The sequence below is a fragment of the Nyctereutes procyonoides genome, unplaced genomic scaffold, assembly GCF_905146905.1.
Source record: "Nyctereutes procyonoides isolate TBG_1078 unplaced genomic scaffold, NYPRO_anot_genome, whole genome shotgun sequence".
In the NCBI taxonomy this organism is placed as follows: Eukaryota; Metazoa; Chordata; class Mammalia; order Carnivora; family Canidae; genus Nyctereutes; species Nyctereutes procyonoides.
The window spans coordinates 103,431,925-103,455,946 of record NW_026575125.1 but is presented as its reverse complement, the minus strand read 5'-3'; the positions used below and the strand labels follow the sequence as shown (position 1 = coordinate 103,455,946).

Sequence of the window (24,022 nt, the reverse complement as noted above, 5' to 3'; positions counted from 1 at the left end):
TTTTGTGCATCAAAAGACACCATCAAGAAAGTGTAAAGACAATCATGGAACTGGAGAAGATAGGGGTACCTGGGTGCCTCAGTCTGTTAAAACCGTTCAACTCTTGATTTTGGCTCACATCATGATCTCAGGGTTGTGGGATCAAGCCCCACATCTGGCTCCATGCTCAGCGTGGAGTCTGTTTGAAGACTCCCTCTCCCTCTCCCTCTGCCCCTCCCCACTGTGCTGGTGCTCTTTCCCTCTCTAAACTAAATAAATTAACTTAAAAATATTAAGATAAACAAATGGTCAATGAGTAAATGAAAGGATGTTCAACATTCGTCATTAAGGAAATACAATTCAAAACTACAATGAGCTAATACTTCACACTCGTTAGGATAGCTATTATTTAAAAATGTGGAAAATAACAAGTGTTGATGAGAATGTGGAGAAATTATAACTCTCATATGTTGCTAGTGGGAATGTAAAATGGTGCAGACTCTGTGGAAGACAGTTTGATGGTTTCTTAAAAAGTTCAATATTGAATTTCCATATGATCCACCAATCCTGTTCCATGTATATACCTGAAAGTATTAACAATGGACTCAAACAGGTACTTGTACACCAGTGTTCATAGTAGCACTATTCACAACAGCCAAAAGGTGGAAACAACCCAAGTGTTTGTTACTAGATGAATGGATTAAAAAATGGAGTTATCATTTGGCCATAAAAAGGAATGAAGTTCTGATACATGCTACAGCATGGATTAATACTGCAAACATAATATTAATTGAAATAAACACAAAAGAACAAATATATTTTTAATCTTTTAAATTTTTTCTTAAGATTTTATTAATTTATTCATGAGAGACACACAGAGAGAGGCAGAGACACATGCAGAGGGCGAAGCAAGCTCCTCATAGGGAGCCCAATGCAGGACTTGATCCCTGGACCCGGGATCATGACCTGAGCTGAAGGCAGACACCCAACCACTGAACCACCTAGGAGTCCCAGAGCTACCCAGGCATCCCTCCCACAGTCAAAATTCATCCTGGTATTCTTAAAAACATATTTCACACATAATAAAGTACCTAGGATAGTGCTGGGCAAATATAGTGGTAAATATTATGGAGAACATCAAATAAGCAGATGAGCTTTCCCTAAATGGCCTAGAATCATATTAGAGAGACAAATTTTATACACATTAATTTGGTGTTCTCCAAAGTAAGCATGATCCCAGGATACAATGAAGTATACAAGATGATCCACCGAGAAGCAAAAAGAAAACCATAGAAATTCAATTTATATATTTTAAAATCTAAGATAGTAAGAAATGAAAGTTTGCTAATAGTATACAGATTGATACAGGTGCCCTCATTCAGCCCAGAGGGTCCAAAGATCTTGCAAGAAACCAGCGTGATTTTGGCCTTTAGCTAAATTATAACTAATTCCAGGTTAGATGGCCATATGGATATACTATTTAGTTTTAATTAAACAGAGTTCCACAAAATAGACAAGTATCTTAACAAGATTTCTATAAAGAAATGTTGGACAGATTTGTAATACAAGTCTAAGTGAATGACAGGGAAATGACAAAGGTGAAGCTCCTAGCACAGCACACATCATCTGCCATCTGCTTGTGAAAACACAATGCTGAGCTAATCTCTATCAAGGAGCTGGCTAAAGTAATTTTAAATCATGAGGACTATTGGAAATATGAATTCATATTCACTCTCAATAATGACCTATAGTTAATAAAATATTTAAAATGTTCTAAAACCATAATTTTACCTTTATCTTATCCTTTTTAAAAAGATTTTATTTATTTATTCATGAGAGACACAGAGATAGGGGCAGAAACATAGGGAGAAGGAGAAGCAGACTCCCTGTAGGAGAGTCTGATGTGGGACTCGATCCCAGGATCCTGGGACCACGACCTGAGCCAAAGGCAGACACTCAGCCACTGAGCCATGCAGGCACCCCTATTTCATCCTTTTTATATTAGTATTTTGCATATATTCAATGATTCATATTATATACTAGTTTGGTAGTACATGCCCATCATGTATTGGAAGGATGTGCTAAAACATTTTGCATTGGTGCAGCGTATGATTAGAAGAGTTTAAATAGTATTGTCTACATAAACAATATATGTTATGGGTGGTCTGGAATAGAAGAGTGGCTTGTGTTGTGTGAATTAAAATGTGACCTAGGCCTTGAAGGTGGTTTCAAATCTGGCAAGCCAAGGGTGGAAGATATGCCAAGCAGAAGGAACCATGTGAACAGAAGCTTAGAGGCAGGAAGGCACGTGGCTGGTTTCAGGGTAGTGAGGCTAGCTTGACTGAAACAGTCTGTACTAGGAAGTCATGAGAGAGAAAACTGGAGAGGGAAAATAAGGCCAGATTTCCAAGATCTTAAATAACTGAAGGGTTTGAGCTTTAAGAGTTTGGGCAGAATAGCATAGTTAGTTAGGACCAGGCTTTGGAGCCAAACAGAACTGGGTTGAATCTCAGCTCCGTAACTTATTACCTGTGCAACCCTAGGCAAGTGACTGAACCTGAGCCTCGGTCTCCTTGTCCATATGAAGATGATGATAAGACTTGAGGCTAACAAAGCAGGTGTACAGTTTCTTTTCCACAGTGCCTGGCAACCTATATAAGTAAGTACTTACTACAACCGAGCTATCCTTATTCTTATTTTTAAAGATTTTATTTATTTGACAGAGACAGCAAGAGAGTGAGCACAAGCAGGGGGAGCGGCAGGCAGAGTAAGAGGGGAGGGAGAGAAGTAGGCTCCCTGCTGAGCAAGGAGACTGATGCTGGGCATGATTTGAGCTGAAGGCATACGCTTTATTGACTGAGCCACCTAGGCACCCCTCTTATTCTTACTCTTATTCAGTAGGTAATGGGAAGTCATTTTAACATTTTGCACAGGGGAGGAAAAGGTGAAAATGAAGTCTTCAAGAAGTTATCTTAGTGGTGGTTGTAGAAGTTGGATTAAACTGGCAAAGATAGGAAATCTCTTAGAATATTATTATAGTAATCTGGACCCAAGAGACAGAAGGGAGTGGGAACAGAGAGGATGTTGTCAAGGAAGAATTAACAGGATTCAATGCTTAATTGGATACTGTAGAAAAATAAGGAAGAACTGAGGGTGAATCTAGAGCTTTGAGTTATTCTAAAGTCATTATGGAAAATGAGGGAAATTGGGAAAGGATGTTTAAGAAGCTAGTCTTTTAAAACAGTGGAATAACAGTAAATCTTTTCAACAAAATGTGAGGTTAGTATAGTTCTTCCATTTAATACTTATGTAGGTGTTTTCCTGTAGTGAAAGGCTCAAAGTATTTTGTAATTTACTCAACCAACAAGAGTAATTTTTCCCAAAGTAGGTTAGGATTTTGCCTATTGTTCCTCCCATTGAAAGAGCATTAGCCAACATCAACTATTTTGAGGGTTGTTAGTAAAAGCAGGCTAACTCTTTTATTGTTTATTCTTGCCTATTTCCAAAACGGATATGAGATGCTTATAATGAAATAAGATGGTTAAGGATAAAAGGTCAAGAGCCACATAACTGTCAGGGGCAAAGAGTACTCTATGCTAGAAATCCAGGTTAAGGAGAGTTGCTGCACTTAAGCACTAAACTTAGCTTTCAGGTTTTTAGGATCCAAGGTAAAAATGGAAATGGTAAGTTAGACACTTGTGCTCTCTGAAGGTGAGCATGCCTGAAAGATTTTAGTTGCCCAGCGCCAGCACACTGCTTAACAAATGCTTGCTGAAAGAATGAAACAGTTTGTAAACTAAGATCATATTAAATGTCTTTTAAAATAAGCCAGGCTATTCCCTTAAAGAACATCTTTTCATAAAAAAAGACTAGTAGGTTTCAAGGAAGACTGAAAGATGTATCACTGAAATCTAATGTCCTTGCTTTTCTAGACTAGAAATGATAGCAAAGTCCAAAGACAACCTATCAAACTGTGGTATCTAAATGGTCCTTATCAAAAACATGCCCTGCACTCCAGCTGGCATTATCTGTTTTATTTTTTTAAGATTTTATTTATTTATTTGAGAGAGAGTGCAAGCATGAAGGAGGGTGCACAAGCAGGGGGGAGGGGTAGAGGGAGAAGTAGATGCCCCACTGAGCAGGGAGCCTGATGTAGGACTCAATCCCAGGACCCTGGGATCATAACCTGAGCTGAAGGCAAATGCTTCACTGACTGAGCCACCCAGGCACCCTGGCATCATTTGTTTTAAATGGCTTCATTTCATGGAGTTCCTTTACATTTGTGTCTAAACCCAGTTTAATTTATCCAAGCCAGGTAAGATAAAACGACTGTAATATGTATTGGAAAGTTTACATTTGCAAAGATACAAAAGGAGGAGATGCTAGAAATACAGGGCTAGCATGTAAGTCGATAATTTAACTGATGCTACTTAAGGTACTGCAGAAAAAAGTTACGTTCTAGGTATCAATGATTTTATATCCTATGTAACAAGTCAGGGAATAAAGGTAAAGCTAAAGACCATATACTGTGAACAAACTGTTATGGTTGGAATTGTGCCCCCCACCTAAAAATCCAGCATGTTGAAGTCCTGATCCCTAGTGTGTTAGAATGTGACTTTATTTGGAGATAGGGTATTTGCAGAGGTAATCAAGTTAGGATAAGTTTATGAAGGTGGGCCCTAATCCAATATGTCCTTATAAAAAAGGAGAAATTTGGAGACAGACATATGTGTAGAGAAAACATCATGTGAAGGTAAAGATGGCTATTTATAAGCCAAGGACAGAGGCCTGGAACACACAGACACTTCTCTCATAGCCCTCAGAAGAAATCAATCTTGCCAACACCTTGATTTCAGATTTCCAGCCTCTAGAGCTGTGAGAAACTAAATTTCTGTTGTTTAAGCCCCCTGTTTGTGGTACTTTGTTATGGCAGCCCTAGCAAACTAATACACAAGCTATTTCAGCAGGGTGGTTACTTATGTTTAGGGCTCTGGGATAAGGAGCTAAAAGCTGAGTGCTTTCAAACCTCTTAAAACATAAACTCAATTGTTACTAGGAAAGGAAAATTACATAAAAGGAATAGTTCCTGAACACTTAGGAATTGCTATGTATTTAGAAAGTTAACTTCCATGGTCATCACCTTACCATATGTACATAAATCAAATCATCATGTTGTGCACCTTACACTTAAATGATGTTGTATGTCAATTACATATCAATAAAGCTAAGGGGGAGGGAACAGAACATTAACTTCCAGCTTCATTTTCTCAAGCTCCCTAATACCTAGAAAACACCTAGCAGCCCCAATTGAGAAGAAATTATCCATTAACTGCCTGCAAGGGAAGGGGCAACTTTTTTTTTAAAGATTTATTTATTGATGGATTCATGATAGACAGAGAGAGAGAGAGAGAGAGAGAGAGACAGACAGGAGGGGGGAGAAGCAAGCTCCATGCCGGGAGCCCGACGTGGGACTCGATCCTGGGACTCCAGGATCGTGCCCTGGGCCAAAGGCAGGCGCTAAACCACTGAACCACCCAGGGATCCCGGGAAGGGGCAACTTAAACCATACATTGACTTAAATGTTGACCCAGAAGCTAATATTGACATGGGCTGTGGGCTTATTTAAAAGTAAAGGAAAATGTAATCAAATCAGTTTATAGGAAATGCAGTGAACAAAAAAACATGAAATACCACATGGAAGCAGAATCAGAATATGGGTCAGTCTACAGGACAAATGGCCTGGTTTCTTCAATAAATAAGTGGCATTGAAGAAAAACAGGAGGGGAAGGCTGTTTTAAATAAAAGAGACCTGAGAGGTGCCTGGGTGGCTCAGTTGGATAAGCAGCTGTCTTTGGCTCAGGTCATGATCTTAGGGTCCTGGGATTGAGCCCCATGTAGGGCTCCCTGCTCAGTGGAGCATCTGCTTCTCTCTCTGCCCCTCCCCTGCTGCTTGTACGTGAGCTCTCTCTCACTCTCTCAAATAAATAAATAAAATCTTAAAAAACAAGAGATCTGAGAGATCATGGTTGGAACATGTTTGAATCACTAAAAAAACATTTTGAGAACAGTAAGAATTTTAACATGGACTGGTTATTAGATGACATTAAAGAATAACTTAATTTTGCTAGATGTAATAATGGCATTGTGATAATGTAAGAAATCTCTCAGAGATTCATACTGAATGTTTATGGGTAAAAAGAGATCAGAGATTTACTTTCAGGCATCCTCCTGCCCAAAAGGTTAATAAGTTCAATAGCCAAAAGTAAAAAATCATGGTTAAAGAATGCATATAAAGAGGGACACCTGGGTGGCTCAGTCAGCTAAGCATTCGACTCTTGATTTTGGCTCAGGTCGTGAACTCAGGGTCATGAGCTAGAACTTTGCATTGAGCTCTACACTGGGCATGGAGCCTGCTTGAGGCTTTTTCACTCCTTCTTCCTCTGCACCCTCCCTGCTCACTCGTTCTCTCTCTCTCTCAAAAAAACATGCATATAAAGAAATATGCAATTTAAGATATCTATCAGACCATTAAGCTGCTGAAAATAAATCTTGATTTTTCCATTCAATCAGTGCCCAGATTGAAAGCTAATATTATTTCTATTTTCCCATTTAATTCACTTTCTACTTGTGCTTCATTTTAAATGTTTATAACGTATATTCTGTCACTATGGAAATAGATTGCTTTACAATTTATATTACTGACCAGTTAAATTTATCTTGATTTCAAGCTTAATAATCAAATAACAACATGTAATCAAATTTTTACGTATTAATCTCTTTTAGAGGAAGCAACAAAACAAATTGCACAGATAAACCAGAGGTCATCTTACCTACTAATTTTAGGTTCTTTCACTAAGAACTTCTAAAAGAGCTCCATAGTCACAAAGACAGTTAAAGAATGTTTTATCTACTGAAAAGGAAAAACATCTTTTTACCATACTTTTTTGCTACTGGATGACAGTCTGGACTTTAGGGAAGCCATGGTGTGAGAGAGGGAAAGGAAGTAGGAGTTAGAGTCCTAAACACCAGTCTTATGAGATACTATGGCTTTGAACCACTGAAACAGGAGAAGGGTAGCTGGAAAGGAATCCAGTAATTTGGGGCTAAACCTGGCTCTGACATTCACTACCTCTGGACATTGGTTAAGTTACTAAATTTCTCTCATCGTTAGTTTCTGACCTTATGTTGTGAGACAAAATGAGAGCACAGTTGTAAAGTACCCATTATAGCACTAAGTGAATAATAATAGGTGCTTCATAACAGTTAAGCCCCCCTTGAACAAAAGTCTGCTTGTACTTGGGTCAGAAAAATCCCACCACCTGTGGCAGACTGGTGATTTGATCTTTTGAGTTCTGTGGCTAATCTTTGGATAATTAAAAGGTTTAACTGTGTATTAGGTGTTTGCTATTAAACACACGTGTGTGTGCGCAATCGCCCACACACATGCACACATACGCGCCAGCACAGAACATAAGCCAGTGAGGTACAAAGTGTCCCTTAGATCACTAAGAAATGAACACAAAATGATAGCATACAGGCCATTTCATCTGTCAAAAAAAATTTCTCCATCTGATGGTTTAAAAAACATAATAATTATGGTCATTACGAACCTACAAATTAATATTCTTTTTTCTTTGAGATCTTTGAAAGAGGCCAGACTAAGGTAGAAGAGTATACAGTTTTTCTGGAAACTATCAGTTTATTAAAATAGGTAATAACTCAAAGAAATATAGGACTCCTTAGTTGTTTTTCTTTTAGAAAAACCATTCCTGGAATTAGAAACAGAATCACATGTGATCTCAATTGGAATTACTGAACAGGCATTTTTTAAGAGAAAAATAAGGTTTCCCTTTTTTTACCAGTTATCGGTTTTGAAAGTCTTTTTACCTGTTTGATTTGATGAAGGTGACCAAAGGAACCACGCATGGGAGTGGGGATGGAAGGAGGTGTCAAAAACTGAAATTTAAAGAAGCCAATACTTGAAACTAACATAACATTGAATGTTAATTATACTTCAATAAAAAAATAAATTGAAGTCAAGCTGGCTTTAATGCTTCTGATTAATTATTTCTAAACATTAATTAAGTCAATGTTGAAAGTTATCTAAAATATCTGAGTGCCTAATGCATGTTAGCAACAGTATTAGTTAAGTTTAAAATTAAAGAAATAATAAAAAATCCAATTGACTCATGACTGAGAATTATGCTAATCAAAAGCATATATATAACAGAACAAAATAACTTAATATAAGAGATGCCAGGCAGAACATTAAGAGAACATTTTATCTCTACTTTCCTCTTCTCAAGGCAATGGATCTTAAAACCACCTCATTTTTTCTTGCCAGTTTTTTCTTACAAGAAACAAAATAACCCCATCAAGTATCTTAGAACCCAGGTGAGGAAACCACACTTTCATAATATATAATGGCTTAAGGCAATAGTTTTCAAGTATTTCTGCACATTTTACTCTTGCTTTTTCCAATACTTGTCATATAGACTACTTTCTCCTTTTTTCTTGTCTTATCTCAAAGCATATGAGGACCCACACAAGAGGAAAATGAAAGAATGGGGGGATTTAAAGCTAAGTGTGAAAATGAGGCTTGAAAATTGCCTTTAGAACTCATCCATTCTACCTGTATCCTGGTTCATTCTTGAAATGCCAGATAATGAATCTACCATATCTTACTTTTACATATCTTAAGACCACATTAAGTTGTGCATTCAGAAATATTTAATGAGGTAAATCACTGTGCTAGGCCCCGAGGATCCAAAGAGAAATAAAACATTTTCCTGTCCTTGAGAAATTCAAAGTGTAGCTAGGGAAAATTAGGCCATACGTCAGTGCCAGAACACATTATGATCTGTGGGAAGTCAAAGCACAGAGACTATACCTCTGCCTGGGGTTCCTAGGGAAGGCTTCACAGAGGAAGGTAGGAATTCAGTAGACAGAGAAGAGGAAGCAGGTATTTAGGGAGTGGGAAGAGATGCTCGGCCAGAGGCATGTTTGGGGAACTGAGAGATTCAGGGTGGCTGAAATTTGGTATATTATAGGGCATGAAAGGAAGCAAATTTGGGGAAATTTAGCTGAAAACAGATTATGGATTTTGGACATTAGCCTTTGAGCCCAACAGGAAACCTGAAGCATAGATCCTTCTGAGTTCTTAAAACTCAAAGGCATTTTAAACAAGATCATATCTCTTTTAGAAAGGCAACCCTAGCACCATATACAGAACAAACTGAGGGTGGAGGGAAGAGGGACTAGAAGCAGGATCAAAGGCCAGGTAAAAGATAATGAAAGTCTGAATGAAAAAGGGTGGGAGGAAGAGGAGGAGGAGGACTAGAAAAATGATGAGAAAGTGAGAAGAGGGTCGCCTGGCTGGCTCAGTCAGTAGAGCACGGGACTCTTTTGATCTTAGAGTTGTAAGTTCGAGTCCCACATTGGGAGTAGAGATTACTTAAAAATAAAATCCTTAGGAGTGCCTGGGTGGCTCAGTCAGTTAGCATTCAACTCTTGATTTTGGCTCAGGTCATGATCTCAGGTCATGGGATCAAGCCCTTCGTCTGGCTCTGCCCTGAGTGTGGAGTCGGCTTAAGATTCTCTCTCACTCTACCCCTTCTTCCCTAGCTCACATGCACTTCCTCTCTAACATGATAATAAATAAATAAATAAATAAATAAATAAATAAATAAATAAAATCTTTTACAAAAGATAAAAAAGGAAGATAGAGTGCAAAGAGCTCCGGATTGCACTAGCTGAAACCCATGGGTGGGTACTAGCCAGGAAAGGCAGTAAGAGGAGTGAATTGGTGTATGGGGAAATGAGTGTTCAAAAGGTATGTTGGATAAACAAGTATTTTTATGAAGTAACTGGTCTGAATTTTTATTAGATTTTTAAATGTATCATATGACTCTTTAAGGAGCATTTTCCCTCACTAGTTATATTTTGCTTAAGAAAGCATTAAAACCAGTTTGTTTTTTCTAATCATTTGCTAGAAGGTAGAGGAAACAGCCAAGGTTATAGAATAATAGAAAATTCATATGGGGATCACTGAAAATTCACTACATCTAAATTACGTTGGACAATGAGTCATAATTACTTATCATAACAAGCCACTGTCAGAAAAATAGGGCTAACTCTTAAGTATTTCAATATTTATTGGGCCCTTACTATGTTTAAGGAACTGTGTTTCTGCTCAGAGGGGAAAGGGAGATTAAAAGGAAAATAAGGCGGGCAGCCCGGGTGGCTCAGCGGTTTAGCGCCTGCCTTCAGCCCAGGGTGTGATCCTGGAGACCCAAGACTGAGTCCCACGTTGGGCTCCCTGTATGGAGCCTGCGTCTCCCTCTGTCTGTGTTTCTGCCTCTCTCTCTCTCTCTCTCATGAATAAATAAAATCTTTAAAAAAATAAGCCATAGTTATTACCCACAGACACCTTACAGTCCAGACATGAGAGCAAATTATTACATAAGAGACAAGGAAATAAGTGTCAAATGGAGGCAAAGTGGGGTGGGGATAAAAAGCAAAGATTAAGGGAATGGGCACAGGGAGTGGGATATGGGAGACAGGTAAGGCATAAAGTGGCAGTGTGAGTTGGGCCTTGCAGGGTGAAGAGTTTGACAGCATAAGCAACAGAAAAAGTAAAGTTCTGGGTATGTTTTAAGAAACATGTTTTAAGAAAGTTGTTTTAGGAAACATGTTTTAGGAAAGGTTGCTAGTCCTGTGTGAGTGTAATGCAAGGTATCTCTGGAGAGATAGAAGATTCTGAGGATGAGGGGGTGAAGATGCTGGAAAGCCTTGAATGGCACACTTAAGAAATTTTTTTTTGAACTGTGGCGAAATGATCTACTTTGGTATACACAGATGAGCAGATTATACCTAATAGCACTATTTAACTTTGGAAGAGACACAGTCCATATTCATTGGCCTGAGCCTGGTTCAGTTTCTATCCAGAGGATGACTATGAAGAAGGAGGTATCAGACAGCTAATGACTGCTCACTGGCCAGAAATTCAGACTAGCCTGTACTAATCACGTTCTAGGGTTGATAGTTCAAGAAAATTCCTAATTCAAGGAGCATGGGTGGTTCGGTCAGTTAAGCATCCAACTCTTGATTTTGGCTCAGGTCACAATCTCAGGGTGGTGAAATCGGGCCCATGTCTGGCTCTGTGCTGTGCATGAAGCCTGCTTAGGATTCTCTCTCTCCCTCTGCCATTGCCCCTCCCCCTGCTCTCTCTCTCTAAAAAAAAATATAGTTAAAATAAAAATTCCTAATTTAAATCAATAAGGCTACTAGCTGACCCTTCTCACAAAAGTCAGGAAACTCTTCTCCATAAACTTGTATAAAAAGGGATATATTGGATATATTATTTGTTGCTATATGGAAGTGTTATATGCAATGTAACAAGAGTTTCAAGTGTCTATTTGTATGAAATGTGATAATGGTGATAATGCATGTAATGTTTCACATAGCACTGGCACATAGTATGCGCTCAGTAAATAGTAACTATTACTACCACTACCACCATTATCACCATCATCATCAAATATTTCTAGAATTAAATGTTTAATGACATATAAACAACAACTAGAATTATATATGATAGTTTTATAAGACTTGGATATCTATTCCTTGCTACCCTGCATTCTTCATTCATTTTCCCATCTGATCTTTTAATTAATTTACTTTTAATAGATTTTATTTTTTTAGATCAGCTTTAGGTTCACAGCAAAATTGAGTGGAAGGTACAAAGATTTCCTCTGCTCTCACATAAGCAGAGCCTCCCCTGACTATCAAAAACTGAACAAAAGCGGTTAATTGTGGGATGCCTGGGTGGCTCAGCCTTTAGCTCAGGGCGTGATCCCAGTCCTGGGATCGAGTCCCACATCAGGCTCCCTGCGGGGAGTCTGCTTCTCCTGTCTATGTCTCTGCCTCTCTCTCTCTGTCTCTCATGAATAAATAAATAAAATTTAAAAAGTGGTAAATTGTTATAAGAGGTGAACCTACACTGACACGTCATTACCATGAAAAGTTCATAGTTTACATTAGAGTTCACTCTTCATGTTATACATTCTATAGGTTTGGATATATGTATAATGATCCATATCCATCATTACAGTATCATAATGAGTAGTTCCAGTGCCCTAAAAACCCTCTGTACTCCATCTACTCATCCTGATCTTTTTTTTTCAACAGAAACTGACTCACTTTTTTCTCATTATAAAGCACAGCATAAAACATAATTAATGGAAAAAAAACAGCAACACCCACCATCCAGAGATGACCATAGTAATAATATCTCAGTGTTTATTTTTCCAGACCTGGATCCTACTGCACATACTATTTGCAGTTTATTTTTTTCTTTATAATTTTTTAAAGATTTTATTTATTTGGGAGAGAGAGAGAGCACAAGTTGGGGGAGGAGGAGGGGGGAGGGAGAGGGAGAGAGAATCTCTCAAGAAGACTCTGTGCTAAGCACAGAGCCAGACATGGGGCTTGATCTCATGACCTTGACAATATGATCTGAGCTAAAACCAAGAGTCAGATGCTCAACCAACTGAATCACTTAGAAGCCCCATTTTTTATTATTATTTAACACATTCTGGCTCTGCATCTGAGGATGCTTGCAGCTTTCAGCTTATGGGCCAGCATCTATCAAAATGTCCACTGTTCATGAAATTCTTTTTATGTTTGTTTGTTTTTGTTCTTTTTTGTTGTTTTACATGAAATTCTGTGCAAACTCCACTTGGAAGGTGAAGACTCTACACCCCATATGCATACAGGTCAATCAAAATATAAATAATAGTGAAAGGGAATAGAAGGGAAGGGAGAAGAAATGGGTAGGAAATATCAGAAAGGGAGACAGAACATAAAGACTCCTAACTCTGGGAAACAAACTAGGGGTGGTGGAAGGGGAGGAGGGCAGGGGGTGGGGGTGAATGGGTGACGGGCACTGAGGGGGGCACTTGACAGGATGAGCACTGGGTGTTATTCTGTATGTTGGCAAATTGAACACCAATAAAAAATAAATTTATTATAAAAAATTAAAAAATAATGACCTACTTTGATGCTAAGTGGAATGCTTTCAACATTGAAATGGCATCAAGACTAAAGGTGTGGATGAAGTCACTGTCACCAACGTATTGACCAACCGCAGCAATGAGGGGACAAGCATATTGCCTTCACCTACCAGACAAGGACCAAAAAGGAGTTTGCATCGGCACTGAACTCAGCCGTGCCTGGCCACCTGGAAAAGGCGATTTGGAGCCTACTGAAACACCTGCTCAGTATGAGGCTTCCGAGCTGAAAGCCTCCCCCATGAAGGTGCTGAGGACTGATGAGGACTCCCTCACTGAGATCATCTGCTAAAAGACTAATTAGGTGCTAGGGGAAATTAACAGTCTACAAGGAAATGTATAAGACTGATTTGGAGAAGGATACTGTTTCTAACACAACCTGTGAGTTCTCCTGACAGTTGCCCTTGCAAAGGTAGAAGTGCAGAGGATGGCTCTGTCATTGAATATGAACTGTTTGAGCCTAGATACTATGATCTCTAATGCTGAAGTGAAGAGGAAAGGAACTGATGTTCCCAAGGGGATCAGCATCATGACTAAGTGTGTATCACATCCAGAAAGAATTTGAAAGGTACAAGAGCTATAGCTCTTATGATGAAGGAGGAGGTCAAAAGAGACCTGGAAAAAGCTTTTCTGACCCAGTCCAATGTATTCAGAACAAGCTCCCCTATTTTGTGGACTGACTTTATGATTCCACAAAGGGTAAGGAGGCTTGTGATAAGGTCCTGATGAGAAACATGGTTGCCCACAGTGAAGGAAAGGTACATGTTAAAAGTTAGGTCTGAATTCAAGAGAAGGTATGCCATGTCTCTGCACTACCACATCTAGGAAGACAGGAGGAAGGGCAACTACCAGAAGGTGTTGCTGTGCCTGTGTGGTGGAGCTGAATGAAGTGTGAGCATCTAGAAGTGGTGCTCCTGTGCTTTCTGCTACCAGTTCTAGAAAACCAGCTTGTAAGGAACAGCCCCTTGTGGCCATCCCTGTGAGGATGTTAGCGTTGCCCCCCACCCCAGCTTTATTTTAGTAGCCTAGGCATTGCCTGGCTTTCCCCACTAGTCTCTCCTTTCAGCCAAAAAATGAACAGTTCAAGGAATTGGAAGTGAAACCTATGATGTGAAACACTTTGCTTCTTGTGTATTGTTATTTTAAAAAAATATTTTATTTATTTGAGAGAGAGACAGTGAGAGAGTAAGGGGAGGGGTAGAGGGAGAGAGACAAGCAGATTCCTCATTGAACAGGGAGCCCAGGGAGGGAATCTATCTCAGGACCCCTAACCAACTGAGCCACCCAGGCACCCCTGTACTGTGTTATAAACAGATGAATAAACTGAATTTTTACTGTAGAAACAAAACAAAAATAACAATACATTCCACATATGTTTCCATGTTAAAATTCACCTGCAACACCATTTTTATTTATTTTTTAATTTTTATTTTAAGTGGGCTCTATGCCCAAATGTGAGGCTTGAACTTATAACCCTGAGATCAAGAGCCACATGCTCTACAGACTAACCCAGCCAGGCATCCCACCTGCAACACCATTTTTAAAGGCTGAATATTCTATTATATGAATGTACCATAATAAGAAGCTCTCATTATGTGCCAGGCATGTTTTATCTGACTCAATTCTCACAACAACCCCACGCTGTAAACATTATTATTGTCCCCATATTAAAGATTAGAAAACTGAGGGTCAGAGAAATTAGGCAAGTTGTTCAAGTTCATACAGCTAGTAATTGCTAGAACCAGGATTCAAACACAGATAATGAAGACTCATTCATTTAACCTATTCCCTAACCATTATATTGTTGCCACATTTTGTTTTTTGCTCACTCATAAATAATGCTGTGACAACAACATTTAAGCTCATTTTTGCACATATCCTTAATGAATTCTTTAGGAGAAATTCATAGAGATGGAATTTCTTGGTCACAATGCTATTAATACACATTGCCAAATTGCCCTCCAGAAAACTTATACAAATTTACTTTCTAGCAGTGTATGAGAATATCAATTTCCTTCTCTCTCCAACATTAGATATTATGACTAATTTAAAAAATTGTATGCCCATTCTTAAAGCATACTATAAAGTCCAAAGCAAGTAGAAAATATTGTGATTTATCCACAGTTTTGGATATTCTCCCCCAATGCTTCTCTTTATTAGCATCGATCACTGAGAAGTTGATATACAGTGATATGCACCAAATCTGAAAAATAAAGGTTTTCCCTTAAAAAGATCCATCAAATATGTATACACACACATTCATCTTTGAACAAACAGAATTTTAATACATTTAATTCATACTACTGATGCGTGTATTGTTATCTCTCGAATGCCCAGAAAGTTCACAGTATAAAATGTGAAATACTCTAATTGGAAAGACATGCTAACCTGAACTCAAATATGTACATATGCTCAACAAAGAAATTATGGTACTTTAACTGTATTATGATGACATGTTATAAAAAACAAAAAGAAGAGAATTGCATGGTATGGCAAAATGTCCTAAACTATGAAAGACTTCCTGGAAGAGATTATTTTTAATTGATATCTAAGGAATGGGAAGGAACTGGTTAGTTTCAGGTAAAGGCTTAGAATTTCCTATTGGAAAACTTTATCTAGGAAATCCTGAGAAGACTGCCTGACTAAAACTGATGAGATCAGCAGGAATGTACTGTGAAACATCTGGGGAAGGTAAGATTTGACCTTGAGGTAAAAAATCATAAGCCACAATATATGGATTAAATATTGGACCTGGCATTTTTTAGGAATGATTTGAAAAATTAATTGGAGAAAAGAAGGCTTCTGGAAGAGAATCTCCCATAGGTTAAGTATTATAGGTGGTGTTTGCAAGGGAATTACCTAAAATAATTTTTCTACATGAAACAAAGTATTAAAATAGAAACAAAGCATTTCTGATATGTCAATAAACTTCACTGCGTGTCTTTTGTATAAATTTCTCATTGTGCCTTTCTTTCACACTCTGGAGGTGGGAGGTGGAGGGAGGGAGTCCTTAGAAAGAAGCAAGAGTGCCAGGACCAAGGAACAAGGTCATGGGGGTGGGGAGGAGTAGAAGGTGTTGGGCAGTATGGTGGGCGAAGCAATTCCCAAGCATTATCTGCAAGGAAGGAATTAAGATAGGAAAGATCAAGCTCAGTTCCATTTAAAAGAGAAACCACAGAAAACTGATACTGTAAAGGCATTAAATTCTTTGGAAAGAATTTTAACTTTACTACGTTTGCTATTTTTAACCCATTGCTTCTGTAGTCACTAGAGATAAAGCACTTAGAAAATCCTGAACAAGAGCTGTATGCTATGTTTATCAATGCCTCTGCCTAGTTCCTGCAATGACTGATCCTGAACATGAATTAAATGTAGGCTAGCAAGACAGAGCATAAAGCAGGGCCAGGAATGTATTATGCACTCACTACTGGGTGGGCTGTAAATTAAATTTAGTTTGTAGCTGCCACATGAAAAGCTAAACCTAATCAGATAAATATCAGTAGCCATAAAATTAAAAGGGAAAAATTGTTCAAGAGCACAAACATTTCTGACAAGAAGACGAAACGTTTCTCCTGCTTTTCTTGGAGTAGGAGGGAGTGGAGACAGAAGAAATGTGGCCACATCCAATTCAACAGAGGTGCCAGGAAGAGAATTCCTAGTGGAAGAGAGGGGAACAGGTACACCAACCCTAGAGTTCTCTGGATATACAGCGAAGTGATAAGATGGGGGGAAAGTATTGTGCCTACATCAGAGGAGGGCCTTGAGTTTCTGCTCATCAGAAGTGGGGTGGAGTGATTTTCTGAGAGTACAGAGGAAAATATTGGAGCTTAATTAAAGTAATTGTGAGAGAACAGATTTTTACAAGGGTTGGAAATGTGCGTTTTTATCTGCATGTTAAATTGCATCCATGGTTCTTCAATGCACTCTACCACTGCAATTTTTTTCTAAAACCCTTTTACCTACATTGAAATATATGAAAAGCAGTCCTGATTTTGAAAATTCTTTTTTTTCCTGATTTTGAAAATTCTTAATTGAGATAAGATACATGTAGAATTTGCCAACTTAACCATTTTAAGTGTACAGTTCAGTGGTGTTAACTATATTCATATTGCTGTGCAACCAATCTCCAGAACTCTTTTCATCTTGCAAAACCAAAACTCTATACCCATTAAACACCCTCTCATTCCACCACCATCCCCAGACCCTAGCAACCACCATTCCAGTCTCTGTCTCTATGAATTTGGCTACTCTAGGTTCTTGCAGCACCAATTTTAAGGACAGTCTAGTATGAGATAGGACCCTTACACCTAAGATTCATGTTATCACTCAACAATACATGTATTTTTTCAGGAATGATATTTCTTTTTTAAAAAGATTTTATTTATTCATGAGAGACACAGACAGAGAGGCAGAGACACAGACAGAGGGAGAAGCAGGCCCCATGCAGGGAGCCCAATGTGGGACTAGATCCCGGGACTCTGGGATCACGCCCCGAGCCAAAGGCTCAACCACTGAGCCACCCAGGTGTCCTAAGAATGATATTTCTATTTTGTAATGTGATATACCAGGATTTTGTTACGTCTGCGGAAACATCCTAATTATCACATCATTCTCCTAGACAATTCAGCCTATTTATACTGAAAGCAAGTATCAATATACATAAGTCTTAAAATAGTGAAGTGATACTTTGAGCAAAATAAAAGTATACATTATGCTGTTACAGCAAGCCAAACCAGTAAGTCTTGAAACTCCCATCAACAAATAACTGTGAATGATGTCAGTTATGCCAAACATGACTATTCTGTAAAATGGTTGTTTTAAACATGCATTATATTACATTGAACCTTATGCAAATTAAGAGCCTAGAATGCCTAAGGAAGATTATGCATTTTAAAAATTGCCAGATACATGTTTGCTCTCTATATGTACTATTACTATTAAAACATCTAATACTTATTAAGCACTTAGTATGTGTCAGTGCTGTGCTGAGTGATAACTTTTTATATGCTATAGGCAGTTTTCCATTATTTCTTAAAAGATTTTATTTATTTGAGAGAGAGAGAGAATAAGCAGCGGGGAGGGGAAGATGGAGAGGGAAAAGCAGGCTCCCAGCTGACCAGGGAGCCCCAAGCGGGGTTTGATTCCAGAACCCTGGGATCATGACCTGAGCTGAAGGCAGATACTTAACTGTCTGAGCTACCCAGTGCCCCACATTTTTCTTTCTTTAAACTGTGGTAAAATACACATAACATAAAATTTACCATGTTAACCATGTTTAAGTATACCAGTTCGGCGGTGTCATGTATATTCACATTGCTGTGCGATGTGCTTTAAGTTTTTTTTCTTCCAGTTTTTTTGAGATATTTTACACTGATTACTGTACTCACTTCAACAAACCTATGAGGCAGATACTGTCACATTCCCATTTTGCAGAGGAGGAAATTAAGGCATAGAATGGGTAATGTGCATGTGAATAACCAGGCTAAATCTGTATGATGCCACTTGTAGGTCCTCACTTCTCAGGCATTCATTCTTCAACCCAGTCCAATCTGGCTTCATCTCACCCCACCCCTCTCTCCATGGAACTTGCTTGCAAATATAAGAAATTCATGAATAATTTCCATTTTAGTAACTCAAAGGACACCTTCAGTTTTTATCATGTTTGACCACTAGATAGCGTATGACTTAATACTTTTCCTTGTTTTTTCAAGGTACTACTGGTGATCTTTTAAAGCTGTTTCCTATGGGCTTCTAAGAGGCAGTCAGTTAAGTGGCTGTCTTTGGCTCAGATCATGCATGATCCTGGGGTCCAGGGATCAAGCCCCATATGGGGCTTCCTGCTCTGTGGGGAGTCAGCTTCTCCCTCTCCCTTTGCCAGCCACTCCCCCTGCTCATGAGGTCATGCGCTCTCTCTCTCTCTCTCTCTCTCTCTAATAAATAAATAAAATCTTTAAAAAAATAAAGCTGTTTCCTAGAGCCTCTTTTCTCCTTTTATATTCTCTCCATACATCATATCATTCATTCCCATAGCTTTAAATAAGGATCTATTGATAATGCCTAAATGTGTGTCTCTAGCCCAGATCTCTGGGCCTTCAAACTAGTACAACTAACATTTCTATTTAGAGATCTCAGAGAACTTCAAACTGAACATGTCCAACACTAAACTTGTTTTCCCTTCTTTATCCACGTTTTTGCCAAAGTTTCCCCTCTTCTGTGGCCCCACTGGACCCATTAGTTGCCCAAGCCAGAGGCCTAGTAGTCCTCTTTGCCACCACCATCATCCGCCCTCCATCAAATCTATCAGCAACTGATTCTACCTTTCAAATATCTCATGAATCTTCCACTCTTCTTCACAGCCACAGCCATCACAGTAGCCAGGGTCACTGTACTTGCCTCTTATGCAATTATCCCACATCTTTGCCTACTCCCAATCTACTTACCACTCGGCAGCCATCTCTCAAAGATGTGAATCTGGTCATGTCAATCACAGACTTAGAATTCTTCAATGGCTTCACATTGGCCTTAGGAGGACAAAGTGAAAAATCTTTTTTTTTTTTAAAAAAAGTGAAAAATCTTTAGCATGACTTGGAAGGCCCTACTTCCACAGATCTTACACGACTCCACATCTCCAATCCCAACTCTCATCACTTCATCATTTTTAAATTTTTATTTTTTTAAAATATTTTATTTATTTATTCGAGAGAGAGAGAGAGTGCATGAGAGAGAGAGAGCAGCAAGCACAAGCAGGGGCAGAGTGAGAGGGAGAAGCAGACACCCCAATGAGCAGGGAGCCCAACGTGGGGCTCAATCCCAGGACCCAGTGATCATGACCTGAGCTGAAGGCAGACACCCATCCGACTGAGCCACCCAGGCACCCTCATCACTTCATCTTTACTCCCACCCTGGCCAGAATGCACTTGTTTCAAATTCTCTATACACTCTATTCTTGACACACTATACTCCTTTTAGTTTCCAGGCCTTCACACATGACATTTTTTTAATCTGGTATACTGCCTGTCCCTATGATCCATATCCCAAGCTAGCTAACTCCTACAAATCAGTAAGATCTCAACTAAGGGAGGTCATTCCTACTTCAGCCCTCCTACTAGGTTAAATATCTCTGGTAACTAGATCAGAACTTAATACATAGGAGGTTCTTAAAAATATTTGTTGACTTAGGTGAGTAGAAAAAAAGAATGACTAGGTATACAGGTCTTTGATAGACAAACAAGTGCTCAATAAATATTATTAAATGAATGAGTAAATGAGTGAATGAAGAGAAGAAGAAAGATTTATTTAATGAACAATTCTAATTTTTTCCCAGTAAAATATTGCATTTGTGGAATTTATACTAGATACCATTCTACTAAGAAGAAAATATCCAGGTTCTTTTTTATATATAATTTCTTAAAAGATTATTTATTTTAGAGAAAGGAGTGGGGAGAGGCAGAGGGAGAGGGAAGGAAAATCTCAAGCAGACTCTGTGCTGAGTGCAGAGCCCAGCATAGGGCTTGATCCCACGATCCATGAGATCACGACCTGATTTGACACCAAGAGTTGGACACTTAACTGACTATGCCACCCGGGCACCACAGAAAATATCCAGTTTCAAGATTAGGAAGCAATAATTTAAAATGAGTTCTAAGCTATAATATTTCACTAAAAATCATGTAAGAGAAATCTATGAACAATTGTATGTCAACAAATTGGATAATCTAGAAGAATTGGGCAAATTCCTAAAAAACACACAAATTACCTAATCACCTCAAGAGAAAAGAGAAAATCTCAACAGATCTGTAAACAAGTATAGAGACTGAATCTGTTTCAAAATCCTCCCAACAAAGAAAAGTCTAGGACTGGATATGGTTTCACTGGTGAATTTCACCAAACATTTAAAGGATCAATACCAATTCTGTTCAAACTCTTCCAAAAATAGAAGAGGAAGAACATTTCCTAATATATTCTATATGAGATAGCATTACCCTGATATCAAAGGCAGCAAAGATACTATAAGAAAACTACAGACCAACGTCCCTTATGAATACAGATGGAAAAGTTCTCAACAAAATAATAGTAAGCCAAATCTAATAGTACATTAAAAGGATTATACAATACGACCAAGTGGGATTTATTCCAGGAATGTGAAGGTGGTTCAATATAAGAAAACCAATGTAATGTATTTTATTAACAGAACAAAGGGGGTAAAAACACATGATCATCTCAATTAATGCAGGAAGCATTTGAAACAATTCAACATGCTTTCGTGATAAAAATACTCAGCAAGTAGGAATAGAAAGGAACTTCCCTAACATGATAAAGGGCATTTACCAAAACCTATAGCTAATATTATACTCAATAATGAAAATCTGAAAGCTTTCAATGTAGGGAACAAGACAAACAGGGATGTGTTTTTTTTCTTTTCTTTGCTCTTTCTTTCTCTTTCTCTCTCTCTTTCTTTCTTTCTTCTTTCTTTTCTTTTCTTTCTTTCCTTCCTTTCTTTCCTCTCTTCTTTCTTTCCTCTCTTCTTTCTTTCCTTTCTTTCTTTCTCTTTCTTTCTTTCCTTTCTTTCTTTCTTTCTTTCTTTCTTTTCTTCTTTCTTTCTTTCTTTCTTTCTTTCTTTCTTTCTTTCTTTCTTCTTTCCTTTTTTAGAGGGAGGGTGGAGAAGGTAGAGAGAGAATCTCAAGCAGGCTCCATGCCCAGCACAGAGCTGACATGGGGCTTGATCTCACGATCCTGAGATTGTGACCTGAGCCAAAATCAAGAGTCAGATGAGATGCTCAACAGATTGAGCCACCCAGGTGCCCCAAGATGTCTGCTTTTTGAAACAAGAGAGAGGTGGTAGTTGAACAACATTGTAAATGCACTAAATGCCCCTGAATCATATACTTTAAAATAGTTAACTGTGTCTTATATGAATTTCACATCAATAAAAGGATTCATAGAGTGAATCATTTGTTCATTTTGGTTTACTGATCTATAAGCATATTTCCTATGTTTACAGGATAATTGGTAGATATGAGTTATAATTTAGAGATTACATTATAACACCATGAAAAACAAACTTTATTTTCAATTCAAGATAAATGTGAGATAAAAGTCTAAGTAAAAGCCTAAAAACTACTCTTAGGAGAGCTTGCAAATTTTTCTCTCAAAATTAGAATGTTCTTTTAAAAATTGGAAGCCAGATGGCCCTATAGATAAAAACAAATCTCAATGTTAAATCCAGATGGGATTTAAAAGTTAATTCTGCTGCAGCTGCAGCAAAGCAATCATACTGTAGTCAATGTGTTTATTTTTCCTTCAGTGATGTTTAGAGCACTTTTTCTCAAATTGGGAACTTATTGGAAAGGCAAATTTTCAGGCCCTACCCCAGATCTCCAGAATCAGAAACTCTGGGGTTGGGGATCAGTAGTCTGTTTTAATAAGCCTTCCAGGTGCATACTCAAGTTTGAGAACCACAAGTTGAGACCAATAGCACAAGCCTTGGCCAGTGAGGCTGCTACAAGCATTTTCTTACCAGACAATGTTGTGTCATAAACGTTGTGCTATTTCTTCGAGTTGTTAATGTGTCAGCTTGGAACACCTGTGAGTTATCACTATGAAGGAAAAGAAAACAGTTGAAATCCATTACGAAAAAAAAATTTTTAAAGAAATAAGATTTCAATTACTTAAACAGCAATGCCATTAATGTAAATGCATTCTTTGTGGGGATAGCTGTGTAGATGGAGGAATTAAAACACGTGCACACACACATGCATGCACACATACATGCACACAAAGCCTTAGTTGGTTAAGCCTAACAAACGTCCATGTAAGGGAAGGAATTCTCAAGTATGCCACTTTACCACTAATCATGCTACCAAGAATAATTTATCATGACCTTGGAAATGCATCATTTTCTGTGCAAACCTGTAACTGATTTAAGTTTATGGTTGAAGCTAAAATGTGTAGTACCAATTCCCTCTCAACTCTAAAGTTTTCACATGAACAAGAGGGATAATCAAATAGCAGAGGTTAACAGAACTGAGATTTTCACAGGTATGTTTTGACCTATTCAGTATTAAAAATTTAAATTAGTTGCACACCCTCGAAACACTGAGAGGTTTCACATAAATAATCTAGATTCCAGATTTCTAGCTTCTTTTGAAAATTTGCAAGCTGTGGCCACACTGGGCCACATTTCCACATGGCAACAACAGACCAAAGCTAAGCAACTGTTGTCTGTTAAAGCGGGGGCTAGTCTTCCTCAGCTTTGATGGTGTCTCAGCCCTATATGAGCTTGGGACCCTGAAGAAGTCTTTTCCTTATGATGTCTTCTTTTCATTTTAACTTTCTATTTTGAAGCTGTTTAAGACTCACAAGACGTTGCAAAAAATACAGAAGGTCCCCATGTACCTTTCATCCAGTTTTCCCCGATGATGGTAAGAAGTCATCCTTAACTTCCTTCCCTCCCCTCCTCCCATATTCAATCAGGTGCTAGGTCTCTCTTACTGCCATCTTACTCTTTTCATGTTCCTTGCCAAAAACCAATTCAAAGCCTTTTTACTTTCCTACAGACTCCGCAATAGTCTAATTCGTCCTTTCATTTCGCCTTTATCTCTACGGCAATCTACGTATCAGACTGCCAAGTCGCCCTCCTGAAGAACAGGTTGCTCTCCTGCTCACAACTTTCAGTAACTCTCTTCATTGTGAGCTGGATTCAGTTACATTCTTTTTACTATGACATTCAAAGCCCTCCACCATTTAGCTCTAGGTTTTTGGATTTCATGGACTAGCAAAATTTCACAACAAAATCCTGGCACAAACATATAGTTGCTAACCATCTTTCTTTTCCCAAGTAAGGTCATTTAAAAAATCCTACCATCAAGATCCCTGGGTGGCGCAGCGGTTTGGTGCCTGCCTTTAGCCTGGGGCGTGATCCTGGAGAACCGGGATCAAATCCCATGTTGGGCTCCTGGTGCATGGAGCCTGCT

At 38.5% G+C, this 24,022-nt stretch overlaps 1 protein-coding gene and 1 pseudogene across 2 annotated transcripts in view; one reads left to right on the top strand and one right to left on the bottom strand.

Annotated features, from left to right (window-relative positions):
• The window catches only part of LOC129517670 (P2R1A-PPP2R2A-interacting phosphatase regulator 1-like), a 39,218-nt gene that overhangs the window by 9,871 nt on the left and 5,325 nt on the right, over positions 1-24,022 (bottom strand). Inside the window, exons 3-4 of one of the 2 annotated variants that reach the window (XM_055337607.1) lie at positions 22,567-22,645; positions 19,490-19,570 (exon numbers count right to left, since the gene is read on the bottom strand). In XM_055337607.1, the coding sequence (XP_055193582.1) occupies positions 19,490-19,570; positions 22,567-22,645 (160 nt within the window). The remainder of the gene's footprint in view (positions 1-19,489; positions 19,571-22,566; positions 22,646-24,022) is intronic. The other variant, XM_055337608.1, reaches the window with a different exon arrangement.
• Positions 11,051-13,937, top strand: LOC129517641 (annexin A2-like; annotated as a pseudogene).